Source organism: Salmo salar, chromosome 20 (genome assembly GCF_965601325.2).
Source record: "Salmo salar chromosome 20, fSalSal1, whole genome shotgun sequence".
NCBI classification, from domain to species: domain Eukaryota; kingdom Metazoa; phylum Chordata; class Actinopteri; order Salmoniformes; family Salmonidae; genus Salmo; species Salmo salar.
The window spans coordinates 94,322,420-94,345,506 of record NC_138310.1 but is presented as its reverse complement, the minus strand read 5'-3'; the positions used below and the strand labels follow the sequence as shown (position 1 = coordinate 94,345,506).

At 45.0% G+C, this 23,087-nt stretch overlaps 1 protein-coding gene across 5 annotated transcripts in view; it reads right to left on the bottom strand.

Annotated features, from left to right (window-relative positions):
- The window catches only part of trpc6b (transient receptor potential cation channel, subfamily C, member 6b), a 52,777-nt gene that overhangs the window by 15,234 nt on the left and 14,456 nt on the right, over nt 1-23,087 (bottom strand). For all 5 annotated transcript variants that reach the window (XM_082966078.1, XM_082966076.1, XM_045704167.2 and 2 more), the window contains exons 5-7: nt 5,751-5,978; nt 1,830-2,094; nt 742-937 (exon numbers count right to left, since the gene is read on the bottom strand). In XM_082966078.1, coding sequence (XP_082822204.1) covers nt 742-937; nt 1,830-2,094; nt 5,751-5,978 — 689 coding nt within the window. The remainder of the gene's footprint in view (nt 1-741; nt 938-1,829; nt 2,095-5,750; nt 5,979-23,087) is intronic.

The following is a 23,087-nucleotide window of genomic DNA, read 5'->3' as shown; positions in this document are numbered from 1 at the left end:
TAGAGAGACAGCTTGATGTACCAGGACACCCCCTGGACAGGACACTAGTCTATCTCCTGTTTCTGTAGTGAGGCAGCTTGATGTACCAGTACACCCCCTGGACAGGACACTAGTCTATCTCCTGTTTCTGTAGAGAGACAGCTTGATGTACCAGGACACCCCCTGGACAGGACACTAGTCTATCTCCTGTTTCTGTAGTGAGGCAGCTTGATGTACCAGTACACCCCCTGGACAGGACACTAGTCTATCTCCTGTTTCTGTAGAGAGACAGCTTGATGTACCAGGACACCCCCTGGACAGGACACTAGTCTATCTCCTGTTTCTGTAGAGAGACAGCTTGATGTACCAGGACACCCCCTGGACAGGACACTAGTCTATCTCCTGTTTCTGTAGTGAGACAGCTTGATGTACCAGGACACTAGTCTATCTCCTGTTTCTGTAGTGAGGCAGCTTGATGTACCAGGACACTAGTCTATCTCCTGTTTCTGTAGTGAGACAGCTTGATGTACCAGGACACTAGTCTATCTCCTGTTTCTGTAGTGAGACAGCTTGATGTACCAGTACACCCCCTGGACCAGATGTTAGTCTATCGCAGGGCCTTATAGTAAATGTTATACTAACTATACCCTGCAAATTCCTCATACATGATCAGTATAACATGTTAAGAAGTATCATGACCAGAGCCTTATTACCTCTATTTTCCCTAAGGGACAATCAATTATTAATTCATTCATTAGTTACCTCTATTTCCTGGAAGGAGTTATTGATCATGGCAATGAGCATGTTGAGCAGGACGATCACCATGATGACGTTATAAACCCCATAAAGGATATAGCCTATATTCTCGATAAACTTATGGCCATTGTTGATCTTCACTGACTTGACTTCGGACAGGCCAAATATGGCCCAGAATAACGTCTTGAAGCTTTCCTCAATCCTGGAAGGGGCGAAAAGGGAAAGAGATCGGAGATCAGTGTATTAGACATGGATCAGAATGTATTAGACATGGATCAGAATGTATTAGACCTGGATCAGAATTTATTAGACCTGGATCAGAATGTGTTAGACGTGGATCAGAATGTATTAGACCTGGATCAGAATGTGTTATTTAAACCTGGATAAGAATGTATTAGACGTGGATCAGAATGTATCAGACATGGATCAGAATGTATTAGACCTGGATGAGAATGTGTTATACCTGGATCAGAATGTATTAGACCTGGATCAGAATGTATTAGACCAAGATCAGAATGTATTAGACCTGGATGAGAATGTGTTATACCTGGATCAGAATGTATTAGACCTGGATCAGAATGTATTAGACCTGGATCAGAATGTATTAGACCTGGATCAGAATGTGTTAGACATGGATCAGAATGAATTAGACCTGGATCAGAATGTATTAGACCTGGATCAGATTGTATTAGACATGGATCAGAATGAATTAGACCTGGATCAGAATGTGTTAGACCTGGATCAGAATGTGTTAGACCTGGATCAGAATGAATTAGACGTGGATCAGAATGAATTAGACCTGGATCAGAATGTATTAGACCTGGATCAGAATGTATTAGACCTGGATCAGAATGTATTAGACCTGGATCAGAATGTATTAGACCAAGATCAGGATGTATTAGACCTGGATCAGGATGTATTAGACCTGGATGAGAATGTATTAGACCTGGATGAGAATGTATTAGACCTGGATCAGAATGCATTAGACATGGATCAGAATGTATTAGACCTGGATGAGAATGTGTTATAAGGGCTCTGAATACTTTCCGGCGGCACTGTATGTATCCCAATTCCTCCATAATTACATAACTCACGTGGTGAAGGCGTCGTTCTGCTTGGCTCCCAGGTAGTATGAGTAGAGATTGAACATTCCAAACATGAAGGCCACAAAAACCATGATGAAGATCACCATGAACTTGAAGATATCTTTCACCGTGCGTCCCAGAGATATCTGCAGGGGCCCGAAACTCTCATTAGCTGGGAGGATGTAGGCGATGCGAGAGAAGCTCAGTACCACAGCGATGGAATACAGACCCTCTGAGATGATCTGGGGGTCCGAGGGAACCCAGTTATTACGGGCTAGAGAGAGAGAAAGAGAGAGAAAGAGATACAGAGATTGTTGTATCATTCAGCACTTTTTCCATGGAGATGAGAAGTGTGGCTCAATCACATAAGGTTCAGGTAGACTGATCCCATTGCCATCAGTTTGATGTGTCTTGTCTACATCCCATCACAGTGAAGGGATGGAGGTTCCCACACTGTTGTACTGAAATAGCCCAGTAGCAGAGGAGGATCACAGAGGTCAAAGACAGAACACTGAGGGGCCAAAATACTGTAATCACTCTAACATATGTGACACCAGGAAATAGATATTTAACATACAGTTGAAGTCAGAAGTTTACATACACTTAGGTTGGAGTCATTAAAACTCGTTTTTCAACCATTCCACAAATTTCTTGTTAACAAACTATAGTTTTGGCAAGTCGGTTAGGACATCTACTTTCTGCATGACACAAGTCATTTTTCCAACAATTGTTTACAGACAGATTATTTCACTTATAATGCACTGTATCACAATTCCAGTGGGTCAGAAGTTTACATACACTATGTTGACTGTACCTTTAAACAGCTTGGAAAATTCCAGAAAATGATGTCATGGCCTTAGAAGCTTCTGATAGGCTAATTGACATAATTTGAGTCAATTGGAGGTGTACTTGAGGATGTATTTCAAGGCCTACCTTCAAACTCAATGCCTCTTTGCTTGACATCATGGGAAAATCAAAAGAAATCAGCCAAGACCTCAGAAAAAAAATTGTAGACCTCCACAAGTCTGGTTCATCCTTGGGAGCAAATCCCAAACGCCTGAAGGTACCACGTTCATCTGTACAAACAATAGTACGCAAGTATAAACACCATGGGACCACGCAGCTGTCATGCCGCTCAGGAAGGAGACACGTTCTGTCTCCTAGAGATGAACGAACTTTGGTGCAAAAAGTGCAAATCAATCCCTGAACAAAGGCAAAGGACCTTGTGAAGATGCTGGAGGAAACAGGTACAAAAGTATCTACTGTATATCCACAGTAAAACAAGTCCCACAAGGAAGAAGCCACTGGCTCCAAAACCGCCATAAAATAGCCAGACTACGGTTTGCAACTGCAAATGGGGACAAAGATCGGACTTTTTGGGGAAATGTCCTCTGGTCTGATGAAACAAAAATAGAACTGTTTGGCCTTAATGACCATCGTTATGTTTGGAAGAAAAAGGGGGAGGCTTGCAAGCCGAAGAACACCATCCCAACCGTGAAGCACGGGGGTGGCAGCATAATCTTGCTTTGCTGCAGGAGGGACTGGTGCACTTCACAAAATAGATGGCATCATGAGGTAGGAAAATTATGTGGATATATTGAAGCAACATCTCAAGACATCAGTCAGGATGTTAAAGCTTGGTCGCAAATGGGTCTTCCAAATGGACAATGACCCCAAGCATACTTCCAAAGTTGTGGCAAAATGGCTTAAGGACAACAAAGTCAAGGTATTGGAGTGGCCATCACAAAGCCCTGACCTCAATCCTATAGAAAATGTGTGGGCAGAACTGAAAAAACGTGTGTGAGCGAGGAGGCCTACAAACCTGACTCCGTTACACCAGCTCTGTCAGGAGGAATGGGCCAAAATTCACCCAACTTATTGTGGGAATCTTGTGGAAGGCTACCCGAAACGTTTCACCCAAGTTAAACAATTTAAAGGCAATGCTACCAAATACTAATAGAGTGTATGTAAACTTCTGACCCACTGGGAATGTGATGAAAGAAATAAAAGCTGAAATAAATCATTCTCTCTACTATTATTCTGACATTTCACATTCTTAAAATAAAGTGGTGATCCTAACTGACCTAAGACAGGGAATTTTTACTAGGATTAAATGTCAGGAATTGTGAAAAACTGAGTTTAAATTTATTTGGCTAAGGTGTATGTAAACTTCCGACTTCAACTGTATACACTATGTCTACTTGGATGGGGTCTAGGCAAATGGCGCTTGAGCAGCAGTGTGCAGCATTTTCCTTTTCATTGGTCATGAATTGACCGATAACTCCAGCACCTGATATGTTCTGCAGCTTTTGTCTGGCCAAAGGTGCCTTTTTAACTTATTCTACTGTCATGAATAACATGCACTGTGATATTTTTAGTTTAGGTTCCGGTTTGTTTCCGTTTGGCTTGACAATGAGCAATGGAGTTGGGCAAGAGCACAATTTGATCAGGGACCAGGCTAGCTGGCAACAAACGGATCAGGGACCAGGCTAGCTGGCAACAAACGGATCAGGGACCAGGATAGCTGGAAACAAACGGATCAGGGAGCAGGCTAGCTGGCAACAAACGGATCAGACTAGCTGGCAACAAACGGATCAGGGACCAGGCTAGCTGGCAACAAACACATCAGGGACCAGGCTAGCTGGCAACAAACGCATCAGGGACCAGGCTAGCTGGCAACAAACGCATCAGGGACCAGGCTAGCTGGCAACAAATGCATCAGGGACCAGGCTAGCTGGCAACAAACAGATCAGGGATCAGGCTAGCTGAGAACAAATGCATCAGGGACCAGGCTAGCTGACAACAAATGGATCAGTGACCAGGCTAGCTGGCAACAAACAGATCAGGGACCAGGATAGCTGGCAACAAACGGATCAGGGATCAGTCTAGCTGGCAACAAACGGATCAGGGACCAGGCTAGCTGGCCACAAACGGATCAGGGAGCAGGCTAGCTGGCAACAAACGGATCAGGGACCAGGCTAGCTGGCAACAAACGAATCAGGGACCAGGCTAGCTGGCAACAAACGGATCAGGGATCAGTCTAGCTGGCAACAAACGGATCAGGGACCAGGCTAGCTGGCAACAAACAGATCAGGGACCAGGCTAGCTGAGAACAAATGCATCAGTGACCAGGCTAGCTGGCAACAAACAGATCAGGGACCAGGCTAGCTGACAACAAACGGATCAGTGACCAGGATTGCTGGCAACAAACAGATCAGGGACCAGGCTAGCTGGCAACAAACGGATCAGTTACCAGGCTAGCTGGCAACAAACAGATCAGGGACCAGGCTAGCTGGAAACAAACGGATCAGGGAGCAGGCTAGCTGGCAACAAACGGATCAAACTAGCTGGCAACAAACAAATCAGGGACCAGGCTAGCTGGCAACAAACAGATCAGGGATCAGGCTCGCTGGCAACAAACGGATCAGGGAGCAGGCTAGCTGGCAACAAACGGATCAAACTAGCTGGCAACAAACAGATCAGGGACCAGGCTAGCTGGCAACAAACGGATCAGGGACCGGGCTAGCTGGCAACAAACGGATCAAACTAGCTGGCAACAAATGGATCAGGGACCAGGCTAGCTGGCAACAAACGCATCAGGGACCAGGCTAGCTGGAAACAAACAGATCAGGGACCAGGCTAGCTGGAAACAAACGGATCAGGGACCAGGCTAGCTGGCAACAAACGGATCAGGGACCAGGCTAGCTGGCAACAAATACATCAAGGACCAGGCTAGCTGGAAACAAACGGATCAGGGACCAGGCTAGCTGGCAACAAACGGATCAGGGATCAGGCTATGAAATATTACTAATATAAAGCAACCTTGACCAGCCTACCTAGCAGACATTTAAAAAAAAATGTCTGCACTCACCCAGAGTACTCTATCTCTGGGACCAGTGTAATGTTGGACAGGTTTCTGTCTGCACTCACCCAGTCTGTAGTACTCCATCTCTGGGACCAGGGTAATGTTAGACAGGTCGGTATAGTGCTTGTTGACGTAGCTCTGTGCTGCATACGCATGCCAGAACGCCATAAATCTAGTGACGAAGGATGTCACGAATAGGCTCAGCATTCCAAAGTCTAGAAGATTCCATGTCTCCGAAAGATATTCCCGAGCCCCCTGGGACCAAATCTCCTTACACTCAGCCCAGACCATTCCTGGAAGAGAGAGAAAACAACAACATGTCACGATGACATATTCTGCCTCCCAAATGGCACCCTATGTATAGTGCACTACTTTGGACCAGGACCCATAGAGCTCTTCCTCTCCCAAAGGAATCTGGTCAAAATGAATGCATTATGTATGGAATAGGCTACCATGTGGGAGGAAGATATTGACTTTAATTTTTCCTCTAATACGAACAGCCTAATGTGGTGCCAGTATATACGAACAGCCTAATGTGGTGCCAGTATATACGAACAGCCTAATGTGGTGCCAGTATATACGAACAGCCTAATGTGGTGCCAGTATATACGAACAGCCTAATGTGGTGCCAGTATATACGAACAGCCTAATGTGGTGCCAGTATATACGAACAGCCTAATGTGGTGCCAGTATATACGAACAGCCTAATGTGGTGCCAGTATATACGAACAGCCTAATGTGGTGCCAGTATATACGAACAGCCTAATGTGGTGCCAGTATATAAGAACAGATTAATGTGGTGCCAGTATATACGAACAGCCTAATGTGGTGCCAGTATATACGAACAGATTAATGTGGTGCCAGTAAATAAGAACAGATTAATGTGGTGCCAGTAAATAAGAACAGATTAATGTGGTGCCAGTATATAAGAACAGATTAATGTGGTGCCAGTATATAAGAACAGATTAATGTGGTGCCAGTAAATAAGAACAGATTAATGTGGTGCCAGTAAATAAGAACAGATTAATGTGGTGCCAGTAAATAAGAACAGATTAATGTGGTGCCAGTAAATAAGAACAGATTAATGTGGTGCCAGTAAATAAGAACAGATTAATGTGGTGCCAGTAAATAAGAACAGATTAATGTGGTGGCCGTATATAAGATCAGCCTAATGTGGTCCCAGTATATACGAACAGCCTAATGTGGTCCCAGTATGTGTATCCCACATTTGGCATATTATATTCACTCTGCCCACAAATTAAATGTAATTGCTGTCATAAAATGTAAGACACTCAAGATTAGCAGTGTGGGTTGGAATGAGCTGGAGAGAAGACGAGATGACAGCAGCATGGATTGGAATGAGCTGGAGAGAAGAAGAGAGAAAACAGCAGCATGGATTGGAATGAGCTGGAGAGAAGAAGAGATAACAGCAGCATGGATTGGAATGAGCTGGAGAGAAGAAGAGATAACAGCAGCATGGATTGGAATGAGCTGGAGAGAAGAAGAGATAACAGCAGCATGGATTGGAATGAGCTGGAGAGAAGAAGAGATAACAGCAGCATGGATTGGAATCTCCACCCGGCACAGCCAGAAGAGGACTGGCCACCCCTCAGAGCCTGGTTCCTCTCTAGGTTTCTTCCTAGGTTTTGGCCTTTCTAGGGAGTTTTTCCTAGCCACCGTGCTTCTACACCTGCATTGCTTGCTGTTTGGGTGTTTTTAGGCTGGGTTTCTGTACAGCCCTTTGAGATATCAGCTGATGTAAGAAGGGCTATATAAATAAATTTGATTTGATTTGAATGAGCTGGAGAGAAGAAGAGATGACAGCAGCATGGATTGGAATGAGCTGGAGAGAAGAAGAGATAACAGCAGCATGGATTGGAATGAGCTGGAGAGAAGAAGAGAGAACAGCAACATGGGTTGGAATGAGCTGGAGAGAAGAAGAGAGAACAGCAACATGGGTTGGAATGAGCTGGAGAGAAGAAGAGAGAACAGCAACATGGGTTGGAATGAGCTGGAGAGAAGAAGAGAGAACAGCAACATGGGTTGGAATGAGCTGGAGAGAAGAAGAGAGAACATGGGTTGGAATGAGCTGGAGAGAAGAAGAGAAAACAGCAACATGGATTGGAATGAGCTGGAGAGAAGAAGAGAGAACAGCAACATGGGTTGGAATGAGCTGGAGAGAAGAAGAGAAGACTCCCCATAACTATGATGGAAAGGACTCATAACTGGTCTGCAGCAGCAGCTTTTCTCATGTGCATTTTTTCAGTAAACAGTGTACAGTAAGTAGCCCTGTGGATTGGCCAAGTTTCCCCAGGGGTAAATATACCCCAGGTTGTGAAGTACTGGCCTACAGTACAGTTACCTGAGGTGTGGTGGGCGTAACTAAGCAATCATATATCAGAGAGACTGGACTATCACATAAATGCTTTACATCCAATTAAACGTGTCCCCTTTCCCAGAACCCATCGACACAGACAGACATAGTTAATGTCTTCCAATATGTGTAGCATCCATTTGGTATCATTCCACATTCAATTCTGCCCCCCCCCCCCCCCACATCAAATGTAATGTCATTGCTTGTCTGCCATAGAATGTAACAGAGACATGGCTTTAAGTTAAATGCTTTGTCAAATTTAAAGTCAAATCTTTGCCAAGAACCCATCCAAGTAGACATAGTGTATATATGTTAAATATCTATTTCCTGGTGTCACATATGTTAGAGTGATTACAGTATTTTGGGCCCTCAGTGTTCTGTCTTTGACCTCTGTGATCCTCCTCTGCTACTGGGCTATTTCAGTACAACAGCGTGGGAACCTCCATCCCTTCACATAATGGGATGTAGACGAGACACATCAAACTGATGACAGGAAACAGGCTGGTTAGTATAGACTGATGACAGGAAACAGGCTGGTTAGTATAGACTGATGACAGGAAACAGGAAGGTTAGTATAGACTGATGACAGGAAACAGGCTGGTTAGTATAGACTGATGACAGGAAACAGGCTGGTTAGTATAGACTGATGACAGGAAACAGGCAGGTTAGTATAGACTGATGACAGGAAACAGGCTGGTTAGTATAGACTGATGACAGGAAACAGCCAATATAGAGCCCTGAAATTCTATAGAGCCCCTGGTTTCTTTTTTATTATTCCCCTCTAATCATGGCCTGATTTAGACCTGGGATAAAAGGTGAGTGCAATTAATGATCAGGTAAAAGAGAAAACCAGCAGTACTCTGAACCTGGTACAGTAAGAGTTTAACAGAAAACAATTAGTACTCTGAACCTGGTAGAGTAAGAGTTTAACAGAAAACCATCAGCAGTGGGGACAGGGTAGGGTAAGAGTTTAACAGAAAATCCTCAGAACTCCGGACCTGGTAGGGTAAGAGTTTAACAGAAAACCAGCAGTACTCTGAACCTGGTACAGTAAGAGTTTAACAGAAAACCATCAGTACTCCGGACCTGGTAGGGTCCTGTTAAACTCTTACCCTACCAGGTCCCCACTGCTGATGGTTTTCTGTTAAACTCTTACCCTACCAGGTCAGGAGTACTGATGTTTTTCTGTTAATAAACTCTTACCCTACCAGGTCCAGAGTACTGATGGTTTCTGTTAAGCTCTTACCCTACCAGGTCCGGAGTAATGATGGTTTTCTGTTAAACTCTTACCCTACCAGGTCCGGAGTACTGATGGTTTTCTGTTAAACTCTTACCCTACCAGGTCCGGAGTACTGATGGTTTTCTGTTAAACTCTTACCCTACCAGGTCCGGAGTACTGATGGTTTTCTGTTAAACTCTTACCCTACCAGGTCCGGAGTACTGATGGTTTTCTGTTAAACTCTTACCCTACCAGGTCCCCACTGCTGATGGTTTTCTGTTAAACTCTTACCCTACCAGGTCCGGAGTACTGATGGTTTCCTGTTAAACTCTTACCCTACCAGGTCCGGAGTACTGATGGTTTTCTGTTAAACTCTTACCCTACCAGGTCCGGAGTACTGATGGTTTTCTGTTAAACTCTTACCCTACCAGGTCCGGAGTACTGATGGTTTTCTGTTAAACTCTTACCCTACCAGGTCCGGAGTACTGATGGTTTTCTGTTAAACTCTTACCCTACCAGGTCCGGAGTACTGCTGGTGTCATTTCCGGTCACAATTTGCAGACTTTATGGTTTTTACTTTCTAATTACTGTTTATATTTTTATTTTTTCCCTCACTCAACTTTTTTTTCATTCAACTTTTTCACTCCGGACGTTTTATCTGGACATGGTTCATCAGGACTTCAAACAGCCGAAGCTAAGTAGTAACATTAACATGATGCCTTTTAATTGCAGTCGCTGTACTCATAATATACAGGAGAACGATCGCCTTACAGCGAGGATAGCTGTGCTGCAAGCCCAGCTTCAGACGCAATCGTTAGGCAAGGGTCATTTCAGTGTAGGAAAGGATGAAACAGTGTCTGTGCCACCAGTAAGTACAGATTGTAGTACAAATCCCCTCGCATGGTCCCCGCAGCCGGACAACTTTCTCATGGCTTCTGGAGGGAAGTGCTGTAGGAATGGTCAACTGGTGTCGCTCATTCAGCCAACAGAAACTTTCAACCGGTTGTCCCCATTAAGCAGCGAGTCAGAGTCAGAGGCCGAGCCTTCTCTGGTCTCTACTCCTCCCGTTACGGGGTCTGAGACGCCGAAGCTTCCCACCATTAGCCCTGACAAATTGAAAACCCTAGTCATTGGCGACTCCATTACCTGCAGTATTAGACTTAAAACGAATCATCCAGCGATCATACACTGTTTACCAGGGGGCAGGGCTACCGACGTTAAGGCTAATCTGAAGATGGTGCTGGCTAAAGCTAAAACTGGCGAGTGTAGAGAGTATAGAGATATTGTTATCCACGTCGGTACCAACGATGTTAGGATGAAACAGTCAGAGGTCACCAAGCGCAACATAGCTTCAGCATGTAAATCAGCTAGAAAGATGTGTCGGCATCGAGTAATTGTCTCTGGGCCCCTCCCAGTTAGGGGGAGTGATGAGCTCTACAGCAGAGTCCCACAACTCAATCGCTGGTTGAAAACTGTTTTCTGCCCCTCTCAAAAGATAGAATTTGTAGATAATTGGCACTCTTTCTGGGACTCACCCACAAACAGGACCAAGCCTGGCCTGTTGAGGAGTGACGGACTCCATCCTAGCTGGAGGGGTGCTCTCATCTTATCTACGAACATAGACAGGGCTCTAACTCCTCTAGCTCCACAATGAAATAGGGTGCAGGCCAGGCAGCAGGCTGTTAGCCAGCCTGCCAGCTTAGTGGAGTCTGCCACTAGCACAGTCAGCGTAGTCAGCTCAGCTTTCCCCATTGAGACAGTGTCTGTGCCTCGACCTAGGTTGGGCAAAACTAAACATGGCGGTGTTCGCTTTAGCAATCTCACTAGAATAAAGACCTCCTCCATTCCTGTCATTATTGAAAGAGATTGTGATACCTCACATCGCAAAATAGGGTTACTTAATGTTAGATCCCTCACTTCCAAGGCAGTTATAGTCAATGAACTAATCACTGATCATAACCTTGATGTGATTGGCCTGACTGAAACATGGCTTAAGCCTGATGAATTTACTGTGTTAAATGAGGCCTCACCTCCTGGTTACACTAGTGACCATATCCCCCTTTACCCTCCTCTTGTCGTGTCCCGTGTATATATATATTTACATATTTTTCTTCGCATTATCTTTTTACATTTTTTCTTCTAAAACTCAACCTCAAAGCACTCTCCTGCAACCCGCCTCACCAATTTAAAAAATAAAGTATTATTTACCTCAAATCCGAAATCCACAACAGAAGCTAGCCAGAGGTTAGCCATTTTCACTGGCTAACGTTGGAGTTCAGCTAGCCACGGTTAGCTGTCCTCAGCTACCCATTAGCTCGAAAAGCTATCGCCAGTTTTTGTACAGCGCGACTCAGACCAGAGCACACCGGACCTATTCTCTCTCCTTTCCCCGATTTCTACCGCAGGCTCTGGACATTTACACCTGGATCTTGCAGCTAACTAGCTGCTACCTGAGTGATTATTGGCAACGTCGGTCCCGGAATTAACACACATTATCCCGGAGCTAGCCAGCTGAAGAGTTCCGTCAGCCACTCGCGGGCTTTTCCTGAGCTAGCCAGCTGAAGTGTCCCCTGGGCTACAATTCACCTATCCTGACCCGCTTTACTGCCGATGCGGAGCCCCATCGGGCCTTCACGACTGGACCACCGACGTTATCTGCCCGAGGGAGTTATCCAACTGGCCCCTCCGTCGCGACGTAACCTGATCGCCCATCTGCGGCCCACTAATCGTTAATCGTTAGCTGTCTTATCGGCTGCGATCTGAATAGGTCTATCGGACACTTTTCTTGGGCCACTATAACTAACTATTTTGCCAACTTGGACTGGTCCCCCCTTCCACACGGAACCCCACTAACCCACAGATGGAAACGCACGAGGTGGCTAAAAACAGACCTCCCTCCATCTTCCACCAGCTTGCTACCTATGGCCCGGCTAGATGTCTGAATCTCACTTGTCCCTTTGATCACTCGGCTAAGCATGCCTCTCCTCAATGTCAATATGCAATTTCCATTGCTGTTCTGGTTAGTGTTTATTGGCTTATTTCACTGTAGAGCCTCTAGCCCTGCTCATTATACCTTATCCAACCTCTCAGTTCCTCCACCCACACATGCTATGACATCTTCTGGTTTCAATGATGTTTCTAGAGACAATATCTCTCTCATCATCACTAAATGCCTAGGTTTACCTCCACTGTATTCACATCCTACCATACCTTTGTCTGTATATTATACCTTGAAGCTATTTTATCGCCCCCAGAAACCTGCTCCTTTTTCTCTCTATTCTGGATGTCACAGACGACCAATTCTTATAGCTTTTAGCCGTACCCTCATACTCATTCTTCTCTGCTCCTCTGGGGATGTAGAGGTGAATCCAGGCCCTGCAGTGCCTGGCTCCACTCCTACTCCCCAGGCGCTCTCTTTTGATGACTTCTGTAACCGTAATAGCCTTGGTTTCATGCATGTTAACATTAGAAGCCTCCTCCCTAAGTTTGTTTTATTCGCTTTAGCACACTCTGCCAACCCGGATGTCCTAGCCGTGTCTGAATCCTGGCTTAGGAAGTCCACCAAAAACTCTGAAATCTTCATCCCTAACTACAACGTTTTCAGACGAGATAGAACGACCAAAGGGGGCGGTGTTGCAATCTACTGCAGAGATAGCCTGCAGAGCTCTGTCCTGCTATCCAGGTCTGTACCCAAACAATTTGAACTTCTACTTTTAAAAATCCACCTCTCCAAAAACAAGTCTCTCACCGTCGCCGCCTGCTATAGACCCCCCTCGGCCCCTAGCTGTGCTCTGGACACCATATGTGAACTGATTGCCCCCCATCTATCTTCAGAGCTCGTGCCACTAGGTGACCTAAACTGGAACATGCTTAACACCCCAGCCATCCTACAATCTAAGCTTGATGCCCTCAATCTCACACAAATTATTAATGAACCCACCAGGTACAACCCCAAAGCCGCAAACACTGGCACCCTCATAGATATCATCCTAACCAACGTGCCCTCTAAATACACCTCTGCTGTTTTCAACCAGGACCTCAGCGATCACTGCCTCATTGCCTGCACCCGTAATGGTTCAGAGGTCAAACGACCTCCACTCGTGACTGTCAAACGCTCCCTGAAACATTTCAACGAGCAAGCCTTTCTAATCGACCTGGCCCTGGTATCCTGGAAAGATATTGACCTCATCCCGTCAGTAGAGGATGCCTGGTTATTTTTTTTAAAATGCCTTCCTCACCATCTTAAATAAGCATGCCCCTTTCAAGAAATGTAGAACCAGGAACAGATATAGCCCTTGGTTCTCCCCAGACCTGACTGCCCTTAACCAACACAAAAATATCCTGTGGCGTTCTGCTTTAGCATCGAACTGCCCCCGCGATATGCAACTTTTCAGAGAAGTTAGAAACCAATACACACAGGCAGTTAGAAACGCCAAGGCTAGCTTTTTCAAACAGAAATTCGCTTCGTGCAACTCCAACTCTAAAAAGTTCTGGGACACTGTAAAGTCCATGGAGAATAAGAACACCTTCTCCAAACTGCCCACTGCACTGAGGATAGGAAACTCTGTCACCACCAATAAGCCCACTATAATTGAGAATTTCAATAAGCATTTTTCTATGGCTGGCCATGCTTTCCACCTAACTACCCCTACTGCATTCAACAGCACTGACCCCCCACAGCTACTCGCCCAAGCCTCCCCCATTTCTCCTTCTCCCAAATCCATTCAGCTGATGTCCTGAAAGAGCTGCAAAATCTGGACCCCTACAAATCAGCTGGGCTTGACAATCTGGACCCTTTCTTTCTAAAATTATCTGCCGAAATTATTGCAACCCCTATTACTAGCCTGTTCAACCTCTCTTTCGTGTCGTCTGAGATTCCCATAGACTGGAAAGCAGCTGCTGTCATCCCCCTCTTCAAAGGAGGTGACACTCTTGACCCAAATTGCTACAGACCTATTTCCATGCTACCCTGCCTTTCTAAGGTCTTCGAAAGCCAAGTCAACAAACAGATTACCGACCATTTCGAATCCCACCGCACCCTCTCCGCTATGCAATCTGGTTTCAGAGCTGGTCATGGGTGCACCTCAGCCACGCTCAAGGTCCTAAACGACATCGTAACCGCCATCGATAAGAAACAATACTGTGCTGCCGTATTCATTGACCTGGCCAAAGCTTTTGACTCTGTTAATCACCACATCCTCATCGGCAGACTCAGTAGCCTTGGTTTCTCAAACGATTGCGTCGCCTGGTTCACCAACTACTTCTCTGATAGAGTTCAGTGTGTCAAATCGGAGGGCCTGCTGTCCGGACCTCTGGCAGTCTCTATGGGGGTACCACAGGGTTCAATTCTTGGGCCAACTCTTTTCTCTGTATACATCAATGATGTCGCTCTTGCTGCTGGTGAATCTCTGATCCACCTCTACGCAGACGACACCATTCTGTATACTTCTGGCCCTTCTTTGGACACTGTGTTAACAACCGTCCAGACGAGCTTCAATGCCATACAACTCTCCTTCCGTGGTCTCCAACTGCTCCTAAATACAAGTAAAACTAAATGCATGCTCTTCAACCGATCGCTGCCTGCACCTGCCCGCCTGTCCAGCATCACTTCTCTGGACAGTTCTGACTTAGAATTTGTGGATAACTACAAATACCTAGGTGTCTGGTTAGACTGTAAACTCTCCTTCCAGACTCACATCAATCATCTCCAATCCAAAGTTAAATCTAGAATTGGCTTCCTATTTTGCAACGAAGCATCCTTCACTCATGCTGCCAAACATACCCTCGTAAAACTGACCATCCTACCAATCCTCGGCTTCGGCGATGTCATCTACAAAATAGCCTCCAATACCCTACTCAACAAGCTGGATGCAGTCTATCACAGTGCCATCCGTTTTGTCACCAAAGCCCCATATACTACCCACCACTGCGACCTGTACGCTCTCGTTGGCTGGCCTTCGCTTCATAATCGTCGCCAAACACATTGGCTCCAGGTCATCTACAAGACCCTGCTAGGTAAAGTCCCCCCTTATCTCCGCTCACTGGTCACCATAGCAGCACCCACCTGTAGCACGCGCTCCAGCAGGTATATCTCTCTGGTCACCCCTAAAGCCAACTCCTCCTTTGGTCGTCTCTCCTTCCAGTTCTCTGCTGCCAATGACTGGAACGAACTACAAAAATCTCTGAAACTGGAAACACTTATCTCCCTCACTAGCTTTAAGCACCAGCTATCAGAGCAGCTCCCAGATCACTGCACCTGTACATAGCCCATCTATAATTTAGCCCAAACTACTACCTCTTCCCCTACTGTATTTATTTATTTTATTTATTTATTATTTTGCTCCTTTGCACCATATTATTTATATTTTAACTTTGAACTTTCTTCAAATTATAATTCTACCATTCCAGTGTTTTACTTGCTATACTTTATTTACTTTGCCACCATGGCCTTTTTTGCCTTTACCTCCCTTATCTCACATCATTTGCTCACATTGTATATAGTCTTATTTTTGTCTACTGTATCATTGATTGTATGTTGTTTTACTCCATGTGTAACTCTGTGTTTTTGTATGTTGTCGAACTGCTTTGCTTTATCTTGGCCAGGTCGCAATTGTAAATGAGAACTTGTTCTCAACTTGCCTACCTGGTTAAATAAAGGTTAAATAATAAAATAAATAAAACATCCCGCAAAGGCGGAGGTGTTGCTAACATTTACGATAGGAAATTTCAATTTACAAAAAACCCCAGACATTTTCGTCTTTTGAGCTTCTAGTCATGAAATCTATGCAGCCTACTCAATCACTTTTTATAGCTACTGTTTACAGGCCTCCTGGGCCATATACAGCGTTCCTCACAGAGTTCCCTGAATTCCTATCGGACCTTGTAGTCATAGCAGATAATATTAGCATAATAATATTTTTGGTGACTTTAATATTCACATGGAAAAGTCCACAGACCCACTCCAAAAGGCTTTCGGAGCCATCATCGACTCAGTGGGCTTTGTCCAACATGTCTCAGGACCTACTCACTGCCACAGTCATACTCTGGACCTAGTTTTGTCCCGTAGAATAAATGTTGTGAATCTTAATGTTTTTCCTCATAATCCTGGACTATCGGACCACCATTTTATTATGTTTGCAATCGCAACAAATAATCTGCTCAGACCCCAACCAAGGAGCATCAAAAGTTGTGCTATAAATTCTCAGACAACCCAAAGATTCCTTGATGCCCTTCCAGGCTCCCTCTGCCTACCCAAGGACGTCAGAGGACAAAAATCAGTTAACCACCTAACTGAGGAACTCAATTTAACCTTGCGCAATACCCTAGATGCAGTTGCACCCCTAAAAACGAAAAACATTTGTCATAAGAAACTAGCTCTCTGGTATACAGAAAATACCCGACCTCTGAAGCAAGCTTCCAGAAAATTGGAACGGAAATGGCGCCACAGCAAACTGGAAGTCTTCCGACTAGCTTGGAAAGACAGTACCGTGCAGTATCGAAGAGCCCTCACTGCTGCTCGATCATCCTATTTTTCCAACTTAATTGAGGAAAATAAGAACAATCCGAAATTTATTTTTGATACTGTCACAAAGCTAACTAAAAAGCAGCATTTCCCAAGAGAGGATGGCTTTCAGTTCAGCAGTAATAAATTCATGAACTTTGCTTTCTAAGATCATGATCATTAGAAAGCAAATTACGGACTCCTCTTTAAATCTGCGTATTCCTCCAAAGCTCAGTAGTCCTGAGTCTGCACAACTCTGCCAGGACCTAGGATCAAGGGAGACACTCAAGTGTTTTAGTACTATATCTCTTGACACAATGATGAAAATGATCATGGCCTCTAAACCTTCAAGCTGCATACTGGACCCTATTCCGACTAAACTACTGAAAGAGCTGCTTCCGGTGCTTGGCCCTCCTATGTTGAATATAATAAACGGCTCTCTATCCACCGGATGTGTACCAAACTCACTAAAAGTGGCAGTAATAAAGCCTCTCTTGAAAAAGCCAAACCTTGACCCAGATAATATAAAAAAACTAGTGGCCTATATCGAATCTTCCATTCCTCTCAAATTTTTTTGAAAAAGCTGTTGTGCAGCAACTCACTGCCTTCCTGAAGACAAGCAATGTATACGAAATGCTTCAGTCTGGTTTTAGACCCCATCATAGCACTGAGACTGCACTTGTGAAGGTGGTAAATTACCTTTTAATGGCGTCAGACCGAGGCTTTGCATCTGTCCTCGTGCTCCTAGACCTTAGTGCTGCTTTGATAACATCGATCACCACATTCTTTTGGAGAGATTGGAAACCCAAATTGGTCTACACGGACAAGTTCTGGCCTGGTTTAGATCATATCTGTCGGAAAGTTAACAATTTGTCTCTGTGAATGGTTTGTCCTCTGACAAATCAACTGTAAATTTCGGTGATCCTCAAGGTTCCGTTTTAGGGCCACTATTGTTTTCCCTATATATTTTACCTCTTGGGGATGTCATTCGAAAACATAATGTTAAATTTCACTGCTATGCGGACGACACACAGCTGTACATTTCAATGAAACATGGTGAAGCCCCAAAATTGCCCTCGCTAGAAGCCTGTGTTTCAGACATAAAGAAGTGGATGGCTGCAAACTTTCTACTTTTAAACTCGGACAAAACAGAGATGCTTGTTCTAGGTCCCAAGAAACAAAGAGATCTTCTGTTGAATCTGACAATTAATCTTGATGGTTGTACAATCGTCTCAAATAAAACTGTGAAGGACCTGGGCGTTACTCTGGACCCTAATCTCTCTTTTGACGAATATTTCAAGACTGTTTCAAGGACAGCTTTTTCCATCTACGTAACATTGCAAAAATCAGAAACTTTCTGTCCAAAAATTATGCAGAAATTAATCCATGGTTTTGTTACTTCTAGGTTAGACTACTGCAATGCTCTACTTTCCGGCTACCCGGATAAAGCACTAAATAAACTTCAGTTAGTGCTAAATACAGCTGCTAGAATCCTGGCTAGAACCAAAAAATGTGATCATATTACTCCAGTGCTAGCCTCCCTACACTGGCTTTCTGTTAAGGCAAGGGCTGATTTCAAGGTTTTACTGCTAACCTACAAAGCATTACATGGGCTTGCTCCTACCTATCTTTCCGATTTGGTCCTGCCATACATACCTACACGTACGCTACGGTCACAAGACGTAGGCCTCCTTACTTTCCCTAGAATTTCTAAGCAAACAGCTGGAGGCAGGGCTTTCTCCTATAGAGCTCAATTTTTATGGAATGGTCTGCCTACCCATGTGAGAGACGCAGACTCGGTCTCAACCTTTAAGTCTTTATTGAAGACTCATCTCTTCAGTAGGTCCTATGATTGAGTGTAGTCTGGCCCAGGAGTGTGATGGTGAACAGAAAGGCACTGGAGCAATGAACCGCCCTTGCTGTCTCTGCCTGGCCGGTTCCCCTCTCTCCACTGGGATTCTCTGCCTCTAACCCTATTACAGGGGCTGAGTCACTGGCTTACTGGTGCTCTTCCATGCCGTCCCTAGGAGGGGTGCGTCACTTGAGTGGGTTGAGTCACTGACGTGGTCTTCCTGTCTGGGTTGGCGCCGTGGCGGAGATCTTTGTGGCTATACTTGGCCTTGTCTCAAGATGGTAAGTTGGTGGTTGGAGACATCCCTCTAGTGGTGTGGGGGCTGTGCTTTGGCAAAGTGGGTGGGGTTATATCCTACCTGTTTGGCCCTGTCCGTGGGTATTATCGGATGGGGCCACAGTGTCTCCTGACCCCTCCTGTCTCAGCCTCCAGTATTTATGCTGCAGTAGTTTATGTGTCGGGGGGCTAGGTTCAGTCTGTTATTTCTGGGATATTTCTCATTTACATTTTACATTTAAGTCATTTAGCAGACGCTCTTATCCAGAGCGACTTACAAATTGGTGCATTCACCTTATAATATCCAGTGGAACAACCACTTTACAATAGTGCATCTAAATCTTTTAAGGGGGGGTTAGAAGGATTACTTTATCCTATCCCAGGTATTCCTTAAAGAGGTGGGGTTTCAGGTGTCTCCGGAAGGTGGTGATTGACTCCGCTGTCCTGGCGTCGTGAGGGAGCTTGTTCCACCATTGGGGTGCCAGAGCAGCGAACAGTTTTGACTGGGCTGAGCGGGAACTGTGCTTCCTCAGAGGTAGGGAGGCGAGCAGGCCAGAGGTGGATGAACGCAGTGCCCTTGTTTGGGTGTAGGGCCTGATCAGAGCCTGAAGGTACGGAGGTGCCGTTCCCCTCACAGCTCCATAGGCGAGCACCATGGTCTTGTAGCGGATGCGAGCTTCGACTGGAAGCCAGTGGAGAGAGCGGAGGAGCGGGGTGACGTGAGAGAACTTGGGAAGGTTGAACACCAGACGGGCTGCGGCGTTCTGGATAAGTTGTAGGGGTTTAATGGCACAAGCAGGGAGCCCAGCCAACAACGAGTTGCAGTAATCCAGACGGGAGATGACAAGTGCCTGGATTAGGACCTGCGCCGCTTCCTGTGTGAGGCAGGGTTGTACTCTGCGAATGTTGTAGAGCATGAACCTACAGGATCGGGTCTCCTGTCTTATCCGGTGTCCTGTGTGAATTTAAGTATGCTCTCTCTAATTCTCGCTTTCTCTCTTTCTTTCTCTCTCTCGGAGGACCTGAGCCCTAGGACCATGCCTCAGGACTACCTGGCATGATGACTCCTTGTTATCCCCAGTCCACCTGCCCGTGCTGCTGCTCCAGTTTCAACTGTTCTGCCTGCGGCTATGGATCCCTGACCCGTTCACTGTGATGACTATTATTTGACCATGCTGGTCATTTATGAACATTTGAACATCTTGGCCATGTTCGGTTATAATCTCCACCCGGCACAGCCAGAAGAGGACTGGCCACCCCTCATAGCCTGGTTCCTTTCTAGGTTTCTTCCTAGGTTTTGGCCTTTCTAGGGAGTTTTTCCTAGCCACCGTGCATCTACACCTGCATTGCTTGCTGTTTGGGGTTTTATGCTGGGTTTCTGTACAGCACTTTGATATATCAGCTGATGTAAGAAGGGCTATATAAATACATTTTATTTGATATGCAGGAGTTGTGTCTCATAATTCCACTGTCCAGCAGCCAAGGCAGGAAATTCATGAACTCCCTCAGAAAAAAGCGTCTACACATTATTTTTCCATGCTACTATTTAATTTGCAACAGTTGGGGGTTGTACAGACCTACTTGTCGGCCTCTACGACCTAGGTACATGCCAATGATTTGTTTAGCATATAGTAACGTCGAATGAATAGAATGATTAGAATTAACAACTGGGTCACAACATGCGGGCCTGGAGGCCAAGTCATCTGATGCAGCACTCCATCACTCTCCTTCTTGGCAGCACTCCATCACTCTCCTTCTTGGCAGCACTCCATCACCCTCCTTCTTGGTCAAATAGCCCTTACACAGCCTGGAGGTGTGTTGGGTCATTGTCCTCTTGAAAAACAAATGATAGTCCCACTAAGCGCAAACCAGATGTGATCACTGCGGAATGTTGTGGTAGCCAAGCTGGTTAAGTGCGCCTTCAATTCTAAATAAATCACTGACAGTGAACCACACACGTATAGATCATCCGTTATCCTGTTTGGGCTAGGGGGCAGTATTGAGAATTTTGGAAAAAATATGTGCCCATTTTTAACTGCCTCCTACACCAACTCAGAAGCTAGAATATGCATATTATTGTTCAGGTTTGGATAGAAAACACCCTAAAGTTTCTAAAACTGTTTGAATGGTGTCTGTGAGTATAACAGAACTCCTATGGCAGGCAAAAACCTGACAAGGTTTCATGCAGGAAGTGGCCTGTCTGACAAGGAGTCGTGCGTCTTGCATCTGTTTATTGAAGAGTAAGGATCTTAGCTGTAACGTGACAATTCCCAGGGCTCCAATAGGCTCTCAGAAGCCGGGAAAATCATGAAGGTTGACGAGGCAGCCTCAGGCTGAAACAGATTATCACCTTATTCAAGTGTCCCATTAGGTGACAATGGAATGAGGCGCGTGCGCGATTAGCCCCCGTGGAGTATTTTAATTCGGCTGTTTAGTTTATTGCAGATTCCCGGTCGGAATATTATCGCTTTTCTACGAGATAAATGGCATAAAAATTGGTTTTAAACAGCGGTTGACATGCTTCGAAGTACGGTAATGGAATATTTAGACATTTTTTGTCACGCCATGCGCCATGCGCACGACCGTGGATTACCATTCTGATAGTGTCTAGAACGCACGAACAAAACGACGCTATTTGGATATAACAATGGATTATTTGGGACCAAACCTACATTTGTTATTGAAGTAGAAGTCCTGGGAGTGCATTCTGACGAAGAACAGGAAAGGTAAGAACATTTTTCTTATAGGAAATGTGATTATGGTGAAGGCTAATCTTGCCGGGTGTCTAAATAGCTAGCCGTGATGGCTGGGCTATGTACTTAGAATATTGCAAAATGTGCTTCATCCGAATAGCTATTTTAAAATCGGACATATCGAGTGCATAGAGGAGTAATGTATCTATAATTCTTAAAATAATTGCTATGCTTTTTGTGAACGTTTATCGTGAGTAATTTAGCAAACTGTTAGTAAATTCCCCGGAAGTTTGCGGGGGGTATGCTTTTTCTGAACGTCACATGCTAATGTAAAAAGCTGTTTTTTGATATAAATATGAACTTGATTGAACAGACATGCATGTATTGTATAACATAATGTCCTAGGTGTGTCATCTGATGAAGATCATAAAAGGTTAGTGCTGCATTTAGCTGTGGTTTGGGTTTTTGGTGACATTATATGCTAGCTTGAAAAATGGGTGTCTGATTATTTCTGGCTGGGCACTCTCCTGACATAATCTAATGTTTTGCTTTCGTTGTAAAGCCTTTTTGAAATCGGACAGTATGGTTAGATAAACGAGAGTCTTGTCTTTAAATAGGTGTAAAATAGTCATATGTTTGAGAAATTGAAGTAATAGTATTTCAAACGATTCAAAAATCGCGCCACTGGATTAGACTGGCTGTTACGTAGGTGGGACGAATTCGTCCCGCCTAGCCCATAGAGGTTATCCTACTCTGCGTCTCACAAAGACAGAGGTTGGAACCAAAAAACTCAAATTTGGACTCATCAGACCAAAGAACAGATTTGCCAGATCAACCAGCTTCACCTGGAATGCTTTTCCAACAGTCTTGAAGGAGTTCCCACATATGCTGAGCACTTGTTGGCAGCTTTTCTTTCACTCTGCGGTCCGACTCATCCCAAACCATCTCAATTGGGTTGAGGTCGGGTGATTGTGGAGGGCAGGTCATCTGACTGATACAGCACTCCATCACTCTCCTTCTTGGTCAAATAGCCCTTACACAGCCTGGAGGTGTGTTGGGTCATTGTCCTGTTGAAAAATAAATTATAGTCCCACTAAGTGTAAACCCGATTGGATGGTGTATCGCTGCAGAATGCTGTGGGAGCCATGCTGGTTAAGTGTGCCTTGAATTCTAAATAAATCACTGACAGTGTCACCAGCAAAGAACCCCCACAAAATAACACCTAATCCTCCATGCTTTACAGTGGGAACTACACATGCAGAGATCATCTGTTCACTTGCTCTGCGTCTCACAAAGACACGGCGGTTGGAACCCAAAATCTAAAATTTGGACTCATCAGACCAAAGGTCAGATTTCCACCATTCTAATGTCCATTGCTCGTGTTTCTTGGCCCAAGCAAGTCTCTTCTTCTTATTGGTGTCCTTTGGTAGTGGTTTCTTTGCAGCAATTCTACCATGAAGCCCTGATTCACACAGTCTCCTCTGAAC